A 19,262-nucleotide genomic window follows, 5' to 3' on the forward strand; every position below is an offset into this window, starting at 1 on the left:
CCCAGCCATAGCATCATTTGTGATGTGAATAACAGAGGTTGCAGGAAGGCTTTTCTACTTGCACTGTGTAGCACCCATCCTTGAGAAGAAGGAAAACCTTCTGTCTATCAGTTTGCATCATTATTTTCATTTCATATAAGGACCAAAAAAGAAAAAAAAATAGAGAGAGGACATTTTTAAGGAGTCCTTCATTTTGTCCAATACCTGACAGCATGGGTGGCTTAGTTATCCCTGGGGATCATGTCTTCAACTTTCTATTTCTTAAGCCCTTTGCTCATTCATTCCCCTATTCCATTGTATTTTGACCTAGTAACATCCCAGAAAGCATATTTAAAAGCTCCTAAAGATGGGAATAACATGGGCTGAATGTTACCTGTTTCTATCATAACCAGCTGGATGAACTGAGGCAAGTTATTGTTGATCTTTGGCCCTTCATTTCTTATCTATAAAGGAGGCATAGGAATCTCTGTCCCCTGGGCTATTTGAGAGCTAAATAAACAAGCATGCATGAAAAGCACCAAGTTTGGTATGTTGATACGTTGACATCTCTTCCTCCTCTTTTAGTTGCTAGGTTGAGCAATCAAGGTAAATAATTTCACCATTCTTTTTGGTGCTTTTTAGCAACCATGAAGAAAATTCTTCCAACACTCTGCTACTGGGGGCTGTGTAGGGACTGCCATCAGTAGTCAGGGCAGGAATTATGAAATTCAGAAGCCTTCAGCCTACATAGGTATTAATGATTTTCCTTCTTTCTCACTAAGGCTATATATTCATAAGACCTTTGAGACTGAAGGAGCTGGAATGGAGAAGAGCTGACTGAATGGCAAAGGGTAAGAAGAGGAAGTGGCTTCCCTTAAGTTAGAAGCTGTTTTCACCTATGGGCCGCGACAATGCACTGGCCATGTGTTCTAGACCTAATCTGGGTGAGTGAATAACTGGGAGGATGTGGAACCCAGGAAGAGGATGACAGCTCACTCACAGCTTCAGGAGCCTAATCTGGGAATCACACTTATATCCCCTCTGCTTTTAGAGCTATTGGACACACCAAAGGGGGCTTTCTCCAAGGGCAGAAACTCTCCCATAACTCTGGTTCTGTTTTATGTGATGTAGTAGAGATTGTAAACCACAGCCTGAATACAGGAGGATGTGGCTGCACAGGAAAAGGCTTTGTGGGTAAAATGGGGAAAAGAATGCAAGGTAGAGGACGAAAGAAAGTAAAGTGAAGAGTTCTTTAAAGTGACACTTAAAATTCCCCAGACTTCCTAAATAACAGCCTTCTGGGGTCACGTGCTATAGAAATGCAACACTTTGTGCTGTCTTTCTAAAACTCTTTGTTGAACTCTTTTTCTAACAAAGGAATATCTACTGTTTTTACACTTAATCAGCTGTAATGAAAGAATATGAAGAGCTGTCATGTGCTTATTAGGGAAAATTATCAGATATTCTTTTATATGATGAAGTAACACACTGAGCTGATAATTCTATAGTGCACACTAAATTACAATTAAGGGCCTTTCTGCTCCACCAGAATCTCATTTATAATCTCTATGGAAATATTCTTCCTGCAGTTATTTCATTTATGCTTCCTTTATCTAATTACTATAATATTGGTTCTGAATCATATTTTCCTAATGCACCCTTATTCAATTATAAAGTTATTCTCAAGTACAGTTACTTTTTAATATCAAAGAATACCACTTGGCCATCTAAGTCATTTGTCATGCTTCTTAATTGCAGATTGTTCCTGAGCCACTTTTTTCTCCACTTTTAAGGAGGGTGAAACTTCTATCAATCACAATCTATTAAATGACCCTATTTCTTCAAAATATTCACCCAAAAGGAAAGTCCTGATCATGAGATCTGCAAGTTAGATATTCTGCACTTTATGTATCATATGCTACTGTTTTGTTGGGTTTGAAGAAAAGCATACATTGAGAAACACCATTACACCCTAAATGTTTTAGGTTTTAATTTACAGAAATAGTTTTGTCCTGAATGGCCATTTCTGACTTGTTTCTTTTAGCTTGGAGCAGGCTACAGGTAAAGAATATTAAGTCAATAGAGTATTGGCTTCTTTAAGACTGTTTCCCGAAGGCAAGAGGCACAAAGTTTCTGGAAGCAGCAGTGTACTCTGGCATCCTCCACATTCATAAGTGTGATTCCCCTGAGTAGGGACTACGTGGACCCTGGCAGATGGATGTCTGTGGAAAGAGTCCCACCAGCCACTCCACAAAGCTTTGGCTCCCTCTGTACCAGCCAGGACGACCAGGAAGAAAGACCTGGTGAGAAAAAGCTTCTCATTGGCCAGAATTTAGTGAATTTAGTGAGCAGGATATGCCTTGCTGTGAGATGGGTTCCTAAAGATCCTGAGTGGCCAAAGGGTATGATGACTTAGTATCTAACTTATCAGCTTAAAATGATTTCTCAAGGAGTCCAGAACAATGTTTAATTATACTAAATAGCTAACATTGCGGCAGTGTTTTAGGAATACTTATTTAGCAATCAACCATTAAACTAAAAAGAGAAAAGTGTTTTCTATTGAGATGGTTTCTACTTATTTCAAATTTTCCAACAAGTAAAAAATGAAACTAAATAATTCCCCTCCTTCTTGATTCCTTATAAAATGTTTTCTTGATTAAATAACTCATTCAACTGAGTGACAGTCTCTCTTATCTGTGAGTTGCAAAGGTCAATGCGTGACTGGATTTTGTGGCAGCTGGAGATGATAATCAGAATCCCCAATGTGATCTGCTGGCTGGGCTGCCCATGGGGTCTGCTGGGCCTTCCAGGGAGGAAGGCCACAGTGCCAACAGCCAGCTCTTCCTCCTTCCTCCACCAGACCCATGCCTCCTGCCTGGTGCAGTCCTTGACTAGTCACAAGGTTTCTAGGATTTAAAAGCTATCTAGCTCTTCCACACAAAGAATTTGGGGGCACTGGACTTAAGTCTTTCTTTGAGACTATTCTCTAATAATGAGCTGCTAGCCAAAGAATGGATTTATTACTTTATATTCTTTATTGCATTTATCATATCACTTTATTTAAAACAATTTTTATGAGATGGGGTCTTGCTATGTTGCTCACACTGGATTTGAACTCCTGGGCTCAAGCCATCCTCTTGCCTCAGCCTCTCAAGTAGCTGGGATTATAGGCATGCACCACTAAGTCTGGCTCTCCTTTAGTTTAAAGATAAGCAATTGACTCAGTAACAGTTTTTGTAAGAGGGGTAAATTACATCATAAACGTATAAAAGTACAGGTTTTAGAATTAAGGAAATGAGGCAATTTGATTATTAGACCAGTCCATCCAGAGATTAGTAGTCACTATTCCCTTTTCACACGTAAGGTCACTGAGTCTCTAAAAGGTTAGATAACTTGTCCAGGCCCTCACAACTAGAGAGTGACAGAGCCAGAGTTCCAACCCAGAGCTGTACTCTCTAGTGGCCCTTGATTCTTCATTGTCCTTTCTTCACCTAGATTTGTCCAGCTGACATCTTTTCACCTCTCTTCTTCACCTTGTGTCACCCCCACCCCCTAGTTCTCCTGACTGCAGCCACAGGGGCCTTTTCTCCAACCCACTGCATGTTCTCTCACACCTGATTCCCTGGACCTCCAGGGAGGTTTCTCCCTCCCACTCCCCAGGTCCTTTACTTTATCCAAGACTTATTGCCCTGGGTCTCAGCTTATGTACATCTTTTTGAGAAAGCATTTTCCTTATCTCCCAGACCAGTAATTTCCAGATCTTTCAACCTATAGTGAAAAATACATTTTTACATCATGATTGAGACACACAGACACAGTTTTAATTTCATTTTCTAAAGTGTGTAATTCAGTGATATTTATTTTACATTCACAGGATTGTGCAACCATCACCACTAATTTCAGAACATTTTCATCACTTTGAGAAGAAATCCCTATCCATCTATCTCCATCTCTATCAAACCAAAATAAAAGTTTCATGAAGCAATACCTTACCTAACTTACTGTGTGGGATGAATGCTGATAATGTCTTTTCTATTCTACTCTGTTCCATTTTATCCCATTCTTCCCATTACTTTAGAAAAAAAATCTTTCAGTGCCTCACTACATTGATTTCGTGTCTTAATATGGAGTTGTAGCTAACAGTTTGGGTTTCCATGGGCTAGGGCCCATGGCACATCTACAGCACCATTTTCTTCCCTCTCAAGACCCTCAGTGCACTGGCTACTACTTGGTAAGTGTCCAAGACTTTATATACTTGTGTTTGACTGTTTCCCCAGGGCCAAGCACAGTGATGAGCAAGTAGTGGGCACTCAAGAAATATTGGTTGACTAAATAAATGTTTGCCTTTGAATGGGAAAAAATAAACCCATATACTTTTTTTTGGTGAGGGTTTATGCAAGTAAAATGAAATGCAATAAAGCTGTTATACTGCACTTTTAACCAATGAAGGCCAGGAGCTGTGTAGCCTCCTCCTCAAAAATAAGGCCCTGAAATATCCATATAATGATCTCCATGCTTCTTTTCACTTTGTCTTGTAAAGTCAGCTTGAGCAGCCCAGTCACGCAGAGGACCCTACAAGTGAACTCTAGCAATGACATGAGCAGTGGAGCCCACAACAAAAGCCTGTAGCAAAAGCTTTGCTTTGGGTGAGTCAGCCAATGATGACTTATCCTCACCCTCCCCTGCATCTTCTTCCCTGTGCCTTTGTACCTGTCTTTGCCAGTCTCCTGCTTGAAGAGCTCATCAAACTGCAGCATCTTGTGGCGAGTAATCATGAAGGCCTTCAGCCGGGGCAGCACCTGGCTCAGGAGATGCAGGTTGTTGTAGACCTGGCCCTTGCCGTCCCGCCGCATGTAGCTGCTGGGGCCCCAGAAGATGAACACGGTGCCCTGGCTCACGTTGAGCAGGTCATGGCGGTTGCGGAGGATCCTCTGGATGCTGGAATGCGCGATGACCCTCAGGCTGGTGCGATTGCCCACGTCACGCCCATAGCCGCGTGTGGGGGCGTCATTCATGCGGATGACACACTCTGTCTGGTCAATCTGGGAGCCTTGCCGACTGTGAAGCAGATGCCCTGAGCTGGTCACCAGGGCACAGTCCCTGCAGTGCATTTTCAGGGGCTGGAAGGCAGGGGGAGAAGGACACTGTCAGGGGCAAAGGGCTTAACCCTCACTCAGCACCAGCAGGCTACTTCCCTGCCTTTGAAGAAGGGCACCCATCTCTTCTCTCCTCCCCATCATGTCAGAGTATATCCCTTCTGCTATTACTTTATGGACCCTTGCGTTCTCTTCTAAATGGGTGACAGGGAACAATGGACAAGAGCAAAAGGGAGCTAGCACTGACCTGTCAAACATTGAACTAAGGGCTTTACTGATATTAAATAACCAAATCGACACATCAACCCAGCAAGGTTTCTCTCGTGGTCATTTTACAGATGAAGATACTTAAGCATAGAGATGTTAAAAATTTGTCCAAAGTTGCCCTTTATTCCTAGCCAGTAATAAAGTTGTGCTTCTGGCTTTCAAAACTAGGTATTTTTGAGTCCAAAGTTACTCCCAAGTTGAAGCAAAGACTGTCCTGCAAATTGCTGTGACACTAGTTGTGATGCTCTTAACTCACCTTATTGAAAGTTAAACCTTGATTAAAATTCTTGGATGCTGTACAAATATGTTTGTACTAAATAAACATCATCTAAGCATCATATGGGAAATGACATGCTGATTGTAACCCCTTAGAGGCCATAATTTTGAAGTGACATTAGGATTGCTTCTTCTATTTTAACGGATGAGGGAGAGAAACTGAGTTGTCCCATTTTCATAAACATAAAGAAAGCGTCAAGCTCAGAGCCACAGACCCCAGCTAGGAATTGCAGGGCCTAGGTCCTTCTCTCATCTGCAGTGAACACGCGTCATGGCAAAGTTCTGGCCAGGACATGGTGTTCACCAAAGACAACTCCAATGGCAGCACTCAGTTCAATGCCCTGAACCAATGATTTGCTTTCAAAACACCTACGTCCTAACAAATTAAACATTCCCATGTTCATGTTTAATGAGCAATATTTCTAGTTGCTGTTTGAAGATAATGTAATTAGGGCCTGAGGCCAAGGCCAGCAAATGTACAAGAAAATAACAAGATGTTCTGAAGGGATGTTGCATTGTTAGATTTTTTTCCAGAGTCTATGCGCTTCTTCTCTGTTAACTTTGAACAGGACACGCCGGCTTCCTGTACTGTCTCAGGAAATTGAATCCAACTTAGTACTGCATATATTCAGTTTTGTGTTTATTTTGGGAGTTTCCTGAGACATGGCTGTGTCTTCAGAACTACACTGAGAGCACCCGAGGGCAGCCAACTTCCCTCGCCTTGTGGTGCCTCAAAGCATCAGCTCTGGGATGTAGCAGGATGGGCCCAGCCTTGCTTCCACCACCTACTAGCTGTGGGACCTTGGTAAGACACTAACCTCCACAAGTCTCAGTTTTCTCATCTCTAACTGAGGTTAAAACCTCATTCTACTATGGTAGAATAAAAAAAAATTAAGATAGATACCGTATTCGATTGAGCCCTTTGAAACTGCCAATATTTGGCCTGCAAAAATAGCAACTGCATACGGTTGAACCTTTAGCATAGGATTGTCATAGTGATCATTCACTAAATGTTAGGTGCTATTAGGATTATTGGTCAGTGCGGAGCCTTTTGCTCTTGTCCAGGGTTCCTATCACCCATTTAGAAGAGAATGCAGGGGTCCATAAAGTAATTGTACAATAAGTACTCACGATATCAGCACTGAACACTTAGGGTTTATAATTGATGCAGGGCTTATGAAATGGAGGTTCTACCATTGCAAATTCTCATAATTCCCCCAACATCTAATTACTCTTACATGACAGGCACTGTGCTAGGCAGTCAGAATGCAAAAATGGGGCAAATAGCCTTGAAAGCTTACACTTTAGTGAGGGACAGTGATCAGTAAAGGAGGACAATACAGTGTGACACAGTATAAGGAGAGGAGGCTCTGCTGAAGTCGGAGTAAGGGGCTGTGGAGAGCACAGCAAAGCTGGGGGGCACAAAGGAAAACTGGCCAGTCAGTTAATATTTACTGAGTGCTTTTCAGCCACAACTGTGTTAGGCACTGTTCTGATTTTTTATAAATATAATTCCATTAATCCTTCAAATAATACTCTAAGATAGTATATTATCACTCCCATTTTACAAATGAGAATATTGAAGGGTAGAAAAATGAAGCAGTTTGCTCAAGATCACACTGTAAGGCGGTGGCAGTGTTGAAATTTGAACCCAAGAAACCTGACTGCAGAGACAAAGGGATTCACCATGATGCCAACACAGTGCAGTAGAATAAGCAGAATCAGTGTTATGGGATGTTTTCTTACCTCATTGCCTCTTTCTTGCCTCTTAGAAACTCAGTGATGCTATTTTTTAATCAGTAGTGTTGTTACCACTCTGAGGGCACTGGGCTCAGTGGATGCAGTAAAGTGACAAGAATCTTCTACCAAAGACCTCCATTCCTTGGAGGATCATTTGAAATAGATTCATCTAACTAGAACATTAAGTACATGATGCTGAAATGTGGTTGAGACCAAACCTTCTTTAGGAAGTGCCACATTCCAGATGTCCAGAAAGTGGCCCCTATTCCCCTCAGAAAACTACTGAAATCTGGAGTAAGGAGTCCTGAATCCCTGGGCGAACTGTTGGGATGAGAGGCAATTTCAGTGGCCAAAAAATGGAGGAAATGCTTAACTTTCCTTTCCCTTATTTTACTTGCACATCCCATACATAAATGATGAAGAGGGAAGAGTTCCATGATAATTTATTCAATGGTGAAATTCCTATTACGTACCAGGCACTGAATCTGGTGCTACAGATATTAGGTTAGCACAAAACTAATTGCCATTAAAAGTAATGGCCAAAACCACAATTACTTTTGCGCCAACCTTAATAACACAATAAAAGAGCAAACAGTCCACGTTGAGGGTGCCCCCAGACAAACCATGACAGAACTGTGCTGTAAGCGCTATAATGCAATTAGGCACAAGGGACCATGGGACCAAAGATGAGGGAACATTTAAGCCTATCCAGAAGAGCCAGAGAGGTGAGAGAACAACCAGGAAAGGATTATGTAATGGAAACCAGCAGAAGAGACAATTTTAAAAAGGAGCAAGTAGTCAACAGTGTCATAGGACAAGTAAAACAAGACTTGGGAAATGTGCTTTGGATTTGATGACTTCGGCCAAAATAGTCTCAGCTGAACAGAAGTGACAAGAGTGTGATCGTGTTCGGATTGAGGAAGTAGAGACCACAGCTGACTGCAAAGAGTTGACAGAGGGTTGATGGTGGAGCATGGCAGGACTGACTTTGACACTAAATACTTGTGGCCAGACAACATTGATTTGTTCATTCATTCTAAAGACCTTCACTGAGGACTTAATACACCCCTGAGGTTCTGTGTAACTCAGCACATTTGCTTAATAAGGTTACTTTGTAAGTTCATCCCAGTGGACCCTAAGGCCATGGGAAGCTGCTTTTTCTCATCATGCTCACCTAGAATTATCCTGAATTTTCCGGTTGGATCTGTAATTTTATTGTAGTCATTATTACTAGGGAAAACATTCTGAAGAAAGGTCCCAGTAGCATCTCTTTCCCTTTAATTAATTATTCTGCTTTGATTCTCAGAACAGAGACTGGCTGGCAGGTGAAACACATCGCCTTAGGGGCCTTCCAAGGACCTGGCGCTCTCTCTTTCTCTTTGCCCAGAGCAGGCCAGCTGAACACTCTTTCCGAGAAGGCCAAGTTTCCTGACCTTGCCATATTGACCCTCTGTGATTAGTGGGCACCACTAGAACATGCCAGGTTGACCCAGTCCCCAAAAGCCACCCTCTTGATTTCTGCTACCTGAGAAATCTGAGCTCTGGTATTGATTACATCAGACACTAACACTCGTTCTTTGAGTTGTGCAGATACATCAAACAATGCAAAAAAGATCGAAGTCTGAAGTATGCCTTAGGTGCTTTTGGTAAGGCGTGCCAATAAAATGACAATAGCTGTTCTAAACATAATGTTACAATTCCAGCAGCTGAGAAGAGCATGTACTAAAGGCTGACCCACTTCCAAAGGACGAAATGAAGTCTGTTTCTTGTATTCAGGGGGACTGATGATATCTTAGGAGGCAGAATGGCAAAAAATTGTACAAATTGTGTGACCCTGTTCCTCATGATTTGGTACAGTCCTCTGAGAGAAGCATGCTCCCACACTCTCAGTACCATTATAACCTTTAATGTCTTAATGATATGGGTGGAAATATTCATGCCTTGGTGAGTCAAGATTCCTGATGCAATATTTACATGTTCTTCCCTTAAGCGTTCAGATGCTGGGTTGATGAGTCACTAAGTGGAACACACGGAGGTGAACTTGAATCTCTGCCCATCGGCCTGGGAGATGATGTACTGCCGAAGACACAAGAGGGGAGGTGGCTCCAGCGGGCTCTCCGCTGAGCAAGGCCTTCTCTCTGACTTTTTCCTCATAGTGTTCAGCCTCCCCAATTCTTTGGAACATTTTCCGTAAAGCCTCATTTGGTGAAACACTCCGTTCCTTCTTAGGAAACATAGGCATCTATCTTAGTTCACTCCTAGCTTAGTAGTCTCTCTTCCATCCTGACTCATAAGAAAAATCATTTAATTAATACTGAATAGATGGATGAATAAATGAGTGAATGAAACCCAACCCCCTGCCTTATCTATCCTCTGAGAAACCTACCTGCTGCCACATACAAAGTAGACATAATGTGATGCCATAACCAATTATTTGGCTGTAAACCCCAGGCCTTGCTAAAGATGCCACAAAGAGAAAGGGTGGTAGGCTGTGGAAACCTCTGTCTGCAGAGGAGGCTGTGGCCATTTGCCACTGGGCAGCCTCTCAGCCCAGGGAACCATAATGACCAGAGTCCAGGGCACTGCCTGGAATTAATGGCTGGCTGGGAAAATGGCCCGGGACACAGTAAGGACCATTAAGCCCAGCCAGTTATTAATCCCCAGTAAGAGCTTGATGCCAAGGTCATTAGAGCTGTTGTGAGGTGAAAAATGCCCAGGAAAATGCACAGCACATGGAAGAGTGACTGTTCTCCAGGCTGCTGATGCTCAGAGCTACAGCCCAGGCCCCCAGAAGCCAGCATGCTGTACAGGAGCCAGTGGGAGGCAGGTGGGCGGGGTCTCTAGAGGGAGTGTGCAGACACACACACACACATGTGAATGCACACTCAGATCTTACCATTTTATTTTTGCTGTCTCTTTTGTGCTTTGGTAATTTTAAGTATTTGCCATCATCCCAGAATCTAAGATACTATCTGCAATTTAGAGGAGGACTCATGAATATTTTAGAATGTGTGAATGAGTTTCTCCTTCTGTCACCCCCGCCCGCCCCCAGCAACAACAACAAAAACCAGCACCATCACCAACAAAACCCCCAAACATACCTAAAATAATGGAATAGCGAAGCATGACAACTTTCATCACAACTAACTCCTTTGGGCTGTGGTGACAGGAGCAATCCCTTCTTGGGAAGCGTGCTCAGGGAATCAAGGTCTGATTTCTGTCACAGCCTGAAGAGCAAGAGCAGAAGGAATTCTCCCTGTGACCTGGCTGACTGCTCTGGAGCCTTCCTTAAGAGAATAGGCCAGGCCAACTGAAATTAAACTTGACACCTAAAACACTCAGCGATGTCCTTGCAAACATTTGCAGCATGGCAATATCAGGCTTCCGTTTTTAAAATTCTGATATATTTGGCAGAGGGAAGAGTACCTCAGAGCATAATGTCCATTAGCTCAGTAATGAGACCGGTCTTGCTCTGGGAGCTGCCTGTTAGTCTGGAGCAAACATAAGACATATTAAATGGCTTCAGGTGTTTCAAGAATCTCTGTACTTTCCAATCTGATGTTTTCCTGTAATTACTGTGCTTTTATTAGCTGTCAATCTCAGTTCAGGCTGACACTGGGTATAAGCCATGCTGATTATTTAATGTGATTCACTAGAAAAATGTTACTCTTCCAAGCTGTTCCTTTCTTTTTTGTTCTATGACAAGCCCACCCACCAGCCTTCACTGCCAAGAAGTCTTTCTGTCTCCACCCAGTGAATGCCACCTCATCTGATTTCCATCTACTGGCTGGCTAAGGATGCAAGAAATCCGTGGGCAGAAGGCAGTACTGAGCAGTTTAGAAGATAAGTTTTTTGAGTCACTGACTTTGACTCTGCTTCTTCTACTCATTAGAAAGGTAATTTGAAGCAAAGTTGCTTAGCTTTTCTGAGCCCCATTTTTCATCTATGACACAAAGATAGTAAAGCCAAACCCAAAGGGAAGCTTTGCCATCTCAAGTAATGGTGCACCTTCTACCCAGGTGCTCAAGCCCAAATTCAAGGATCTTTCTTGATACCTCTTTTTCTCTGCCCTTTACAACTCAGACAATCCTGTTGGGTCTATCCTACTACATATGCCCCAGATCCTACCACTTCTCACCATCCCTGCTGCCACCATCTTCATCTAAGCCACCATTGTCTTGTAGTTCCTGCAGCACTCTTAGCTCTTAAGTTCACTTCTTTTATTCTATCTTTTATATTTCTGTTCCTATGTAGATCCTAGGGTCCCCTTTAATATGTAAATCAAATTATGTCACTCACCTGCTTAGATCTTACTATTTGCTTCTTATTGCTTTTGGAATAAGAAGCCAAACTTTTTTTTAATATTTATTTTTATAATTTTAACTTTTATTTTAGATGCAGGGGTACACATGCAGATTTGTTACATGGGTATATTGTGTGATACTGAGTTTTGAGGCATGAATGATCCCATCACCAAGGTAGTGAGGATAGTACTCAATAGTTTTTTCAACTCTTGCCCCATCACTCCTTCCCCACTCTAGTAGTCTCCAGTGTCTATTTTGCCATCTGTATGTCCATGAACACCCAATGCTTAGTTCCCACTTATAAGTAAGAACATGTGGAATCTGGTTTTCTGTTCTTGCACTAATTCACTTTGGATAATGGCCTCCAGCTGTATCCATATTGTTGTTACAAAGGACATGATTTCATTTTTCATGGCTGTATACTATTCCATGAAAAGCCAAACTTTAAACTGAGCTCTGTGTCATGGCTCTCAAGATCTGCAGCTTCTATCCTTGTGTATCCTTTCAGCATCATCCTGTACAGAACTCTCCCTTGCTTACACTGTCATTTCTCTACTGCTTGCTGTCTGATATACTTCATGTTAGCAATTCCTCCCACCCAAGCCACTCTTCTCCTCATGTCTGCATGATGACTTTTCCACGTGTTACCTCAGACCGCCTCCCCAGGGAGGCTTTCCTTGACCACTCAATCTAAACTGTTCCCTTTCCCACCTACTGTAACTACCTCTCATCATCCAGGTTTTTGTTTAAATTCATGTATCACTACCTAAAATAATCTTAAAATAGTATTTGTACATCTACATGTTTAAGCTCCCCGAAAGGAGGGACTTTGTGTTATTCACACAGTATCTTCAGCACCAAGGACAGTGCCCAGCACATAGAAGGTGTTCAACAAATATACTTTGCAAAGAATAAGTGAATGATAAGCCATGTAAAGCACTTAACCACAGTGTCTGGCACATAAGGAGTGTGAAATAGATGTGTTTATTGTGTTTTAAGTGTCCCCATTCTTCCAGTAAGCAGTTCCTGATCTTTTCTGACTGGGTAACTAGGATAATATTTTCTAAAGCCCAGTATTTGGAATCTGCATATGTCATAACCACCTTCAGCACTAAATGACCTTCAGAGGGAGGTGCAGGAAATCCCATTAGTTTTTTTTTATTTAATTCCATTCTATTTGTAAAATTATTTTTAACAGCTTTATTGAGATTAATTTGCAAACCATAAAATCCCTCAATTTAAAACATGAATTAAAAATAATTTTTTTGTATATTTAGAGAGTTGGGCAACCATCAGCATGACCTAATTTTAGAACATTTCCATCATCCTGAAAAGAAATCTCATGTCCATTTATAGTCACTGTCCCTTCCATGTCCAGCCCTAGGCAACCACTAATCTACTTTTTATCTCTAAAGATTGGCCTTTTCTGGACATTTCACATAAATGGAACAATAAAATATATAGTCTTTTGTGTCTTGTTTCTTTCACTTAGCATAGTAATTTTGAGGTTCATCAAAATTCAGCGTCATCTTGTACATATATACATATGTATCTAGCATGTGTCAGTACTTTGATTATTTTTGTCCATACCACATTTTGTTTATTCAGTCATCATTCGATGTACATTGGATTTGTCTCCATTTTTTGGTTATTGTGAATAATGGTATTATAAACATTCACATACAAATTTTTATGTGGACATATGTTTTCATTTTTTTTCTTGAATGGAACTCTAGCAGGGGAATTACTGGGTCATATGACAATTTTGTTTAACATTTTGAAAAACTGCTAAACTACTTTCCAAAGTGGCTACACCATTTTATATTCCCACCCACTAGTTCCAATTTCTCTACATCCTTGTCATCACTTAGTACTGTCTCTTTTGATTATTCTAATGGGTGAAAAGAAGTACCTCACTGTGCTTTTGATTTGCATTTTCCAAGTGACTAATGATGAACATCTTTTCATGGGCTTATTTATGCCATTATTCTCAGGCTTTCAATTGCATCTACTATGCCCCACCCTCCACCCTAAATAAGTGCCACCAAAGCTAAGTGATTCTATTGGGCTCCAAGCCAACATTCAGCTGACTTCTCTGGGAGCCTTGTATGTGGAGGCCCCACTAGCCACAGGAGATGAAGTGAATTTTCTAGTCTTAGCTAGCAAAATTTGGGTACCTCTCTATACTTAAGGGTGTTGTTTAAATGGCCCCTCTCTCTTTCTATTCTCTGTACAACACCCTTAAGTCTAGAGAGGTAAACCCAAAGTGAAAAACAGAGTGAGCAGTAGCTGGGACATATTTTTATATGGGATCCAAATTTTGCTAGCTAAGGTTAGAAAATTCACTTCATCTAGTCATTTACATTAAAATGAGTTTCATAGACTTATGGAATAATATTGTTGCAGAAATCTCAGAGATGATCTAGGCCAGTAATTCTCACAGTGTGGTTCCCAGGCCAGCAGCAACAACACAGTCTAGGAACTTGCCAGAAATGTGAATATTCAGGCACTGCCCTAGACCTTCTGAATCAGATGCTCCATGATGGGGCCCAGCAATCTGTGTTTTCCCAAGCCCTCCAGTGCTTCTGATTCATCCTCAAGGTTAAGAACCACTGGGCTGGGTCAGCATCCTCATTTTACAGAAGAAGTGGAAGCTCAGGGGGCTATGGGATTTGTTCAAAACCATACACGAAAGGTAGCATCTGGGATGAACCCCAAGTCTCCTTACTTCTAAAAATCCAAGAAAATCCACCTGTATCCATAGACTGTTCAAAGTCACTGGGTACTCACCGAAAAGGAATCCTTAAATAATAGTACACTTAAGTTGCAACCTAGAAGTGTAAGTGGTTTTAAGGAAACAGACAAATAAGAAGGAACATCCCTTGTTTGACATGCTGCCCTCACTCTGCAGGCTGCCTTCCTCTGCACCACCTGCCTGCTTATTTGGAATAAGCAACTGGGAATCGCTATACAGCATTTCAACCCCCAATTACAGGAAAGATGCTGAATGCCTTTGTGCATGGCTGGCGGTTTTGCTTACCCCAGAAGCTGGGCCATGGGGGGCTACTTTCAAGCCAGCACATCCCCTTAGAGGTGGGACAGTCAGGACTCACCTTGCTGTTGTGGGTTTTCTGCTTCCCTCAAAAGCTATGTTGAAGCCCTACTCTCTGGTACCTGTGAATATGATCTTATCTAGAAACAGAGGTTTTGCAGATGTAATTGAGATGTAACTCAGGGTGAGGTCATACTGGATGAGGGCAGGCTCTCAATCCAGTCACCGGTGAAGTTATAAGAAGAGACACAAAACACAGAGATACACAGGGAGAGCACCACGTGATGACAGAGGCAGAGATTGGGGTGATGCATCTAGTAGGTGAGGAACACGGAGGATTCGCTGGCAACCACCAGAAGCTGGAAGATGCAAGGAAGTATCATTCCCTAGAGCTTGCAGGGGGAACAAGGCTGTGCCAACACCTTGATTTCAGACTTTTAACCTCCAGAACTGTGAGAGAGTAAATTTCTGTGGTTTTTACACAGCCGATTTGTAATAATTTATTCTGGTAGCCCTAAGAAACTAATACTTTGCCACCAACAAGGTCGCTACCCTCTGCCTAACACCCTCCCACCAGTGCCTCGACTTTGCAGTTCTCCTCCTTTGTCTTGCAGCTTTCACCTTTCAGGTCATTCTCTGCGCAGCTGCCAGAGTGGGGTTTCAGCATAGCTCACACCACTCCCTTCCCCTGCTTATAGAGTAAAACTGAGTTAATTACCTGGTTGGAATCTTGTCTGCCTCATGGCCCTCACTCATTTCACTCCCCACTCTACTCTCTATTCTCCGGCCCGGCTAATTTCCCTCTCCTTTCTGTTCCTGGGAAACAGTAAGCATTCCTTCTCTGGTCTCCAGCCTTTGCTTTCCCAGTTGTTCATAAGCTTGGCTCCTCATCGCTCAGGTCTCAGCTTAAATGTCACCTCCTCCAGGAGGCCCTTCCTGACTGCCTCCCCCACTTATTCTATAACAACGATGTTAACCCCACATAACACTGACTAAGTGTTCAACTAATGTGCCAGGACCTCTTCCGAGCCCAATACATACGTTATCTAACCTAGTCCTGAAGACAGCCCCAAGAGGCAAGTTCCACCATTCTCTCCTTTTTAACTAGATGAGGAAGTTGAGGTACAGTTCACCGCCTCTCATGATCCCATTTGTTTCCTTCATGGTAATTATCAAAATCTTTAATGATTTAAACTTTTTAAAAATTTCTGTATTGTCTGTTCCCTGCCACTAAAACAGGAGTGCCATGAGGCAGCGATTCTGCACAGTGCATGGCATACAGCAGGTGTTCAAGAAATAGTTAAAGAAATCTCTGTGCCTCAGTGCCTCACTTTCTCAGCAAGCAGTAGATGATTTTCCTCTGTCCAAAGTGGGCATGGATGAGTTGTCAGTGGGACAAGCCTATTTGTTTCTTTTCTGAAATGCTAGTACATTGGTTGATGTTACGCACTGGCTCACCTCAGTGCCTTCAAATAACTCCCTGATGTGATTTCCTTCAAAGGTCACTCGTATGCAATTACTTCCTCTAGGAAGAGATTGGACATAAAGGCCCCCTGCGCTCATTAGAACAAACAAAAACCTGCATTTTCATTAGAGTGAGGTGATATTTAATGTGGCCCGACAAGCCCGACTCCACAAAACTGGCTTCTCTGGCCTCTGCTGTTTGAAATGGCCTGAAGATAAACATAGCATGGCTCGAAATCTGGAAGATAACTGAGAATTAATGGTCAAATGCAAAAGAATTATGAGAACTTGGAGTCGTATATATAGCTGAATTAAATTGGGGGAAAAATCTGAGGTTTCAGTCAACCAAATGAGAAAAATATCGAATTGACCAGAATCATAAATGTAGTGTTAGAGTGGAGAGAGCACTGGCTTGGGAGTCAGGCTGGGGCTCAGATCTCAGTTCAGTCATCTATTGGTAGGTACTTCCCTACTCTCAGTCTCAGTTTTCTCATCTATAAAATGACTATGGTAGACACTCAGTAAGGAGTAGCTATTAGTATTATTATGGCTCAATTGTTACAGATATAAAGAGAGCCATGTGGAATAACCTGTCAGTGCCTCTCCCCTCATATCCAACCACTCACTGACCCTGCTGACCCAACCTCCTGTGTGTCTGTTGACGTTAATCATTTCTATCTTCCTGCAGGTTGCTTCCCCTGACTCCACCCCTGGTTCAACTCACTATCTTTTTCACCCAATCACTGCCATGCCTCAAAGCCAGTCCTCCTACATCCACCTCAATCCATTCTCCATACCAGCCAGAGTGGCTTTCTAAAATGCACTTTTAATTAGGAACTCCTTGGCAAGTCCCTCTGTATCTCATGCCTCTCATGGTTCCTCTCTACTCCAGCCACACTGCCTTTGCTCGACCTTGTAGCTCCAAGTGGCACTATTCATAAAGTCTGGTCTCAGGTCTTTGCACGTGCTTCCCCTGGAACCCAAGTCTCCTCAATTGTAAACCGGAGCAATAATACCGACCTCGCAGAGTTATTTTGTGACTTAACTGAGATAATAATAATATTTAAGCTTACCCTCTCTGCCTTTCGCTCTCTATGATTTTTGGAACTCCTTCATCTCCCATTCAAAGCATCACTTTCTCGAGGATTCTTCCCTAAACTCCAAGACTACTGTAGCACCCTGTTTCTCCCTTTATAATTCTCATCATATTGACAATCACTGATTCAATGTCTCTCTTTCCTACAAAGTTGCAAGGTTCTGAATAACTAGGTTCATGTTTATGTTGGGTTTAAGTCACCACAATATCCACAGGACCTAATACACAGTATGTACTCACTATATATTTGCTGTACAAATAACTAAATTAGTTAGTGCATGTATGAGAACCATTCCAGAGTGATAGTCTCTCCCAGGTTTTCTGTTTGGGTTTCCATTCTATTTTTACATGCTTGAGTATAGAGCAAGAGACAAATCTATCCCAAATCAAATATTTAATTTGGAGCAAATACTCATTTTTCTCATAAACAACTGAATAGCTCAAACTAAACCAATTACACTTAACCTGACTTCTATTTGTTTTATTATCTAAGTATAAGGGAGGTTCCAGAATGAGTCATCATTTGAGGTTCTGGACACTGACGACTGCAAAGTAGCAAATAACCAGATTGTGGCAGTGTTGATGCTCTGGTTCTCAAGCTGATGGTTTGTTTACTGAACTGCCTGTGTTAGGGGCTCTGAGAGTGGAAGAACGGTCATCAGCTGCCTGGATAACAACTCAGCACCCCAGCTGGAAACACATGAGTAAACAAAATCATAATTTTTCACTTTGCCAAGCTCAGTAAACACCATCTTGATGAGCTACCAGCTAGGCAGCCATTAGTTAAATAAATAAAGCATGAGGGTAGAAACAGGATTATTGACAAAGGCACCATCTACTCATTTGCTAACCATTGATGGACATTAGCTGTGATGTACCCACTGGGGAGGGACTTTGCCACCTGCTTTAATCTTGCTAAACATGATGCATCCTCTGGGGCCACAGAATGGTTTACTCTGTAGCAGTGAAAAATCACATTTTCTTCTTTTTCCCTTTTATGTGCACAATGCAAGTTATTAAGCACCTACTGTTTATGTAATGGAATCTCTTAGGCAGACTGCCCAGACACAACTGCCTTCACTCCACTGACTCTGCCCAGATTTGGCAAGGAATTGTAAAATACAAGAAGCAGATTCCTGGCAAGAAGAGATGGAGGCCCCCCTGCTCCTTCAAGAAGGCTGGGAGTGGATGGTGGCAGATAGGATTGATAGCTTAAAAGAGTTTCAAGGTTTAGAAAACTTCTTCTTTTCTTAGAAACAGGGAATATTTTTATCTAGTCTTCTTTTCTTGATATTCCTCTTATGGCTTCATCCATTTATATTAGACCTTTCTTGAGATTCTGCTTAAGCACATTAGTAGATCTATAACCTCTTGGAGACTTTCAGGAGCCTGACTCATGGCTTCAGCTGTCCACTCCATAGAGATGTCTCGAGTATTCTAGCTATTCCTCTGTTCATGTCTGGATTCCAACTCCCTGGAGTCCCATGGACTCTTTCTATTTCTATTGACGATGACAATAAAAACCAGGTCCAACTGCCAAAATAACAGTCATAATGACGATCAATTTTTACAGATGAATTTGTATACTATTACTAGCATCTCAGTTAACCCCAATGTAAGCCTGTGAGATCCATATTACCACCTTAGTTTATATTGAGGAAACAGGGGCTCAGGGGTTAAATTGCTCAAGGTCATAGCTTCTGCAGCACAGCTAGTGTCAGTGCTGAGGCCAAAGCCACTCCCACATGTGTGCCTGCTCTTTCCACCATAATATGCAAAACAAAATCAGTGAAAGGACTGGAAAGAAAAGAGGATTGGGGAGTCTTAAAGAAGAAAAAAGAAAACCTACATGAATGGGTTAGTAAATAATAAAAATGGCAGGAGAAATCAGAAAGCAGAGAAACATAGAAATTGGAGGTATTGAGAAAACACAGTGACTGTAAAAATTCTAAGGGACCAAAGAGGTTAACGAAGAGACTTAATGGAAC

General features: G+C 42.0%; 1 protein-coding gene across 7 annotated transcripts in view; it reads right to left on the bottom strand.

Annotated features, from left to right (window-relative positions):
* ST6GALNAC5 (ST6 N-acetylgalactosaminide alpha-2,6-sialyltransferase 5) overlaps positions 1-19,262 on the bottom strand; it is a 201,457-nt gene that overhangs the window by 15,542 nt on the left and 166,653 nt on the right. For 4 of the 7 annotated variants that reach the window (XR_004673402.3, XM_003807791.6, XM_055117114.2 and 1 more), the window contains one exon: positions 4,690-5,099. The exons of the other annotated variants lie outside the window; for them this stretch is intronic. Coding sequence is in view for 3 of the 4 variants with exons in the window: in XM_003807791.6 (XP_003807839.1) it covers positions 4,690-5,099 (410 nt within the window). In the remaining variant the exon portion in view is untranslated. The remainder of the gene's footprint in view (positions 1-4,689; positions 5,100-19,262) is intronic. 7 annotated transcript variants of the gene reach the window in all.

The sequence above is a fragment of the Pan paniscus genome, chromosome 1, assembly GCF_029289425.2.
Source record: "Pan paniscus chromosome 1, NHGRI_mPanPan1-v2.0_pri, whole genome shotgun sequence".
In the NCBI taxonomy this organism is placed as follows: Eukaryota; Metazoa; Chordata; class Mammalia; order Primates; family Hominidae; genus Pan; species Pan paniscus.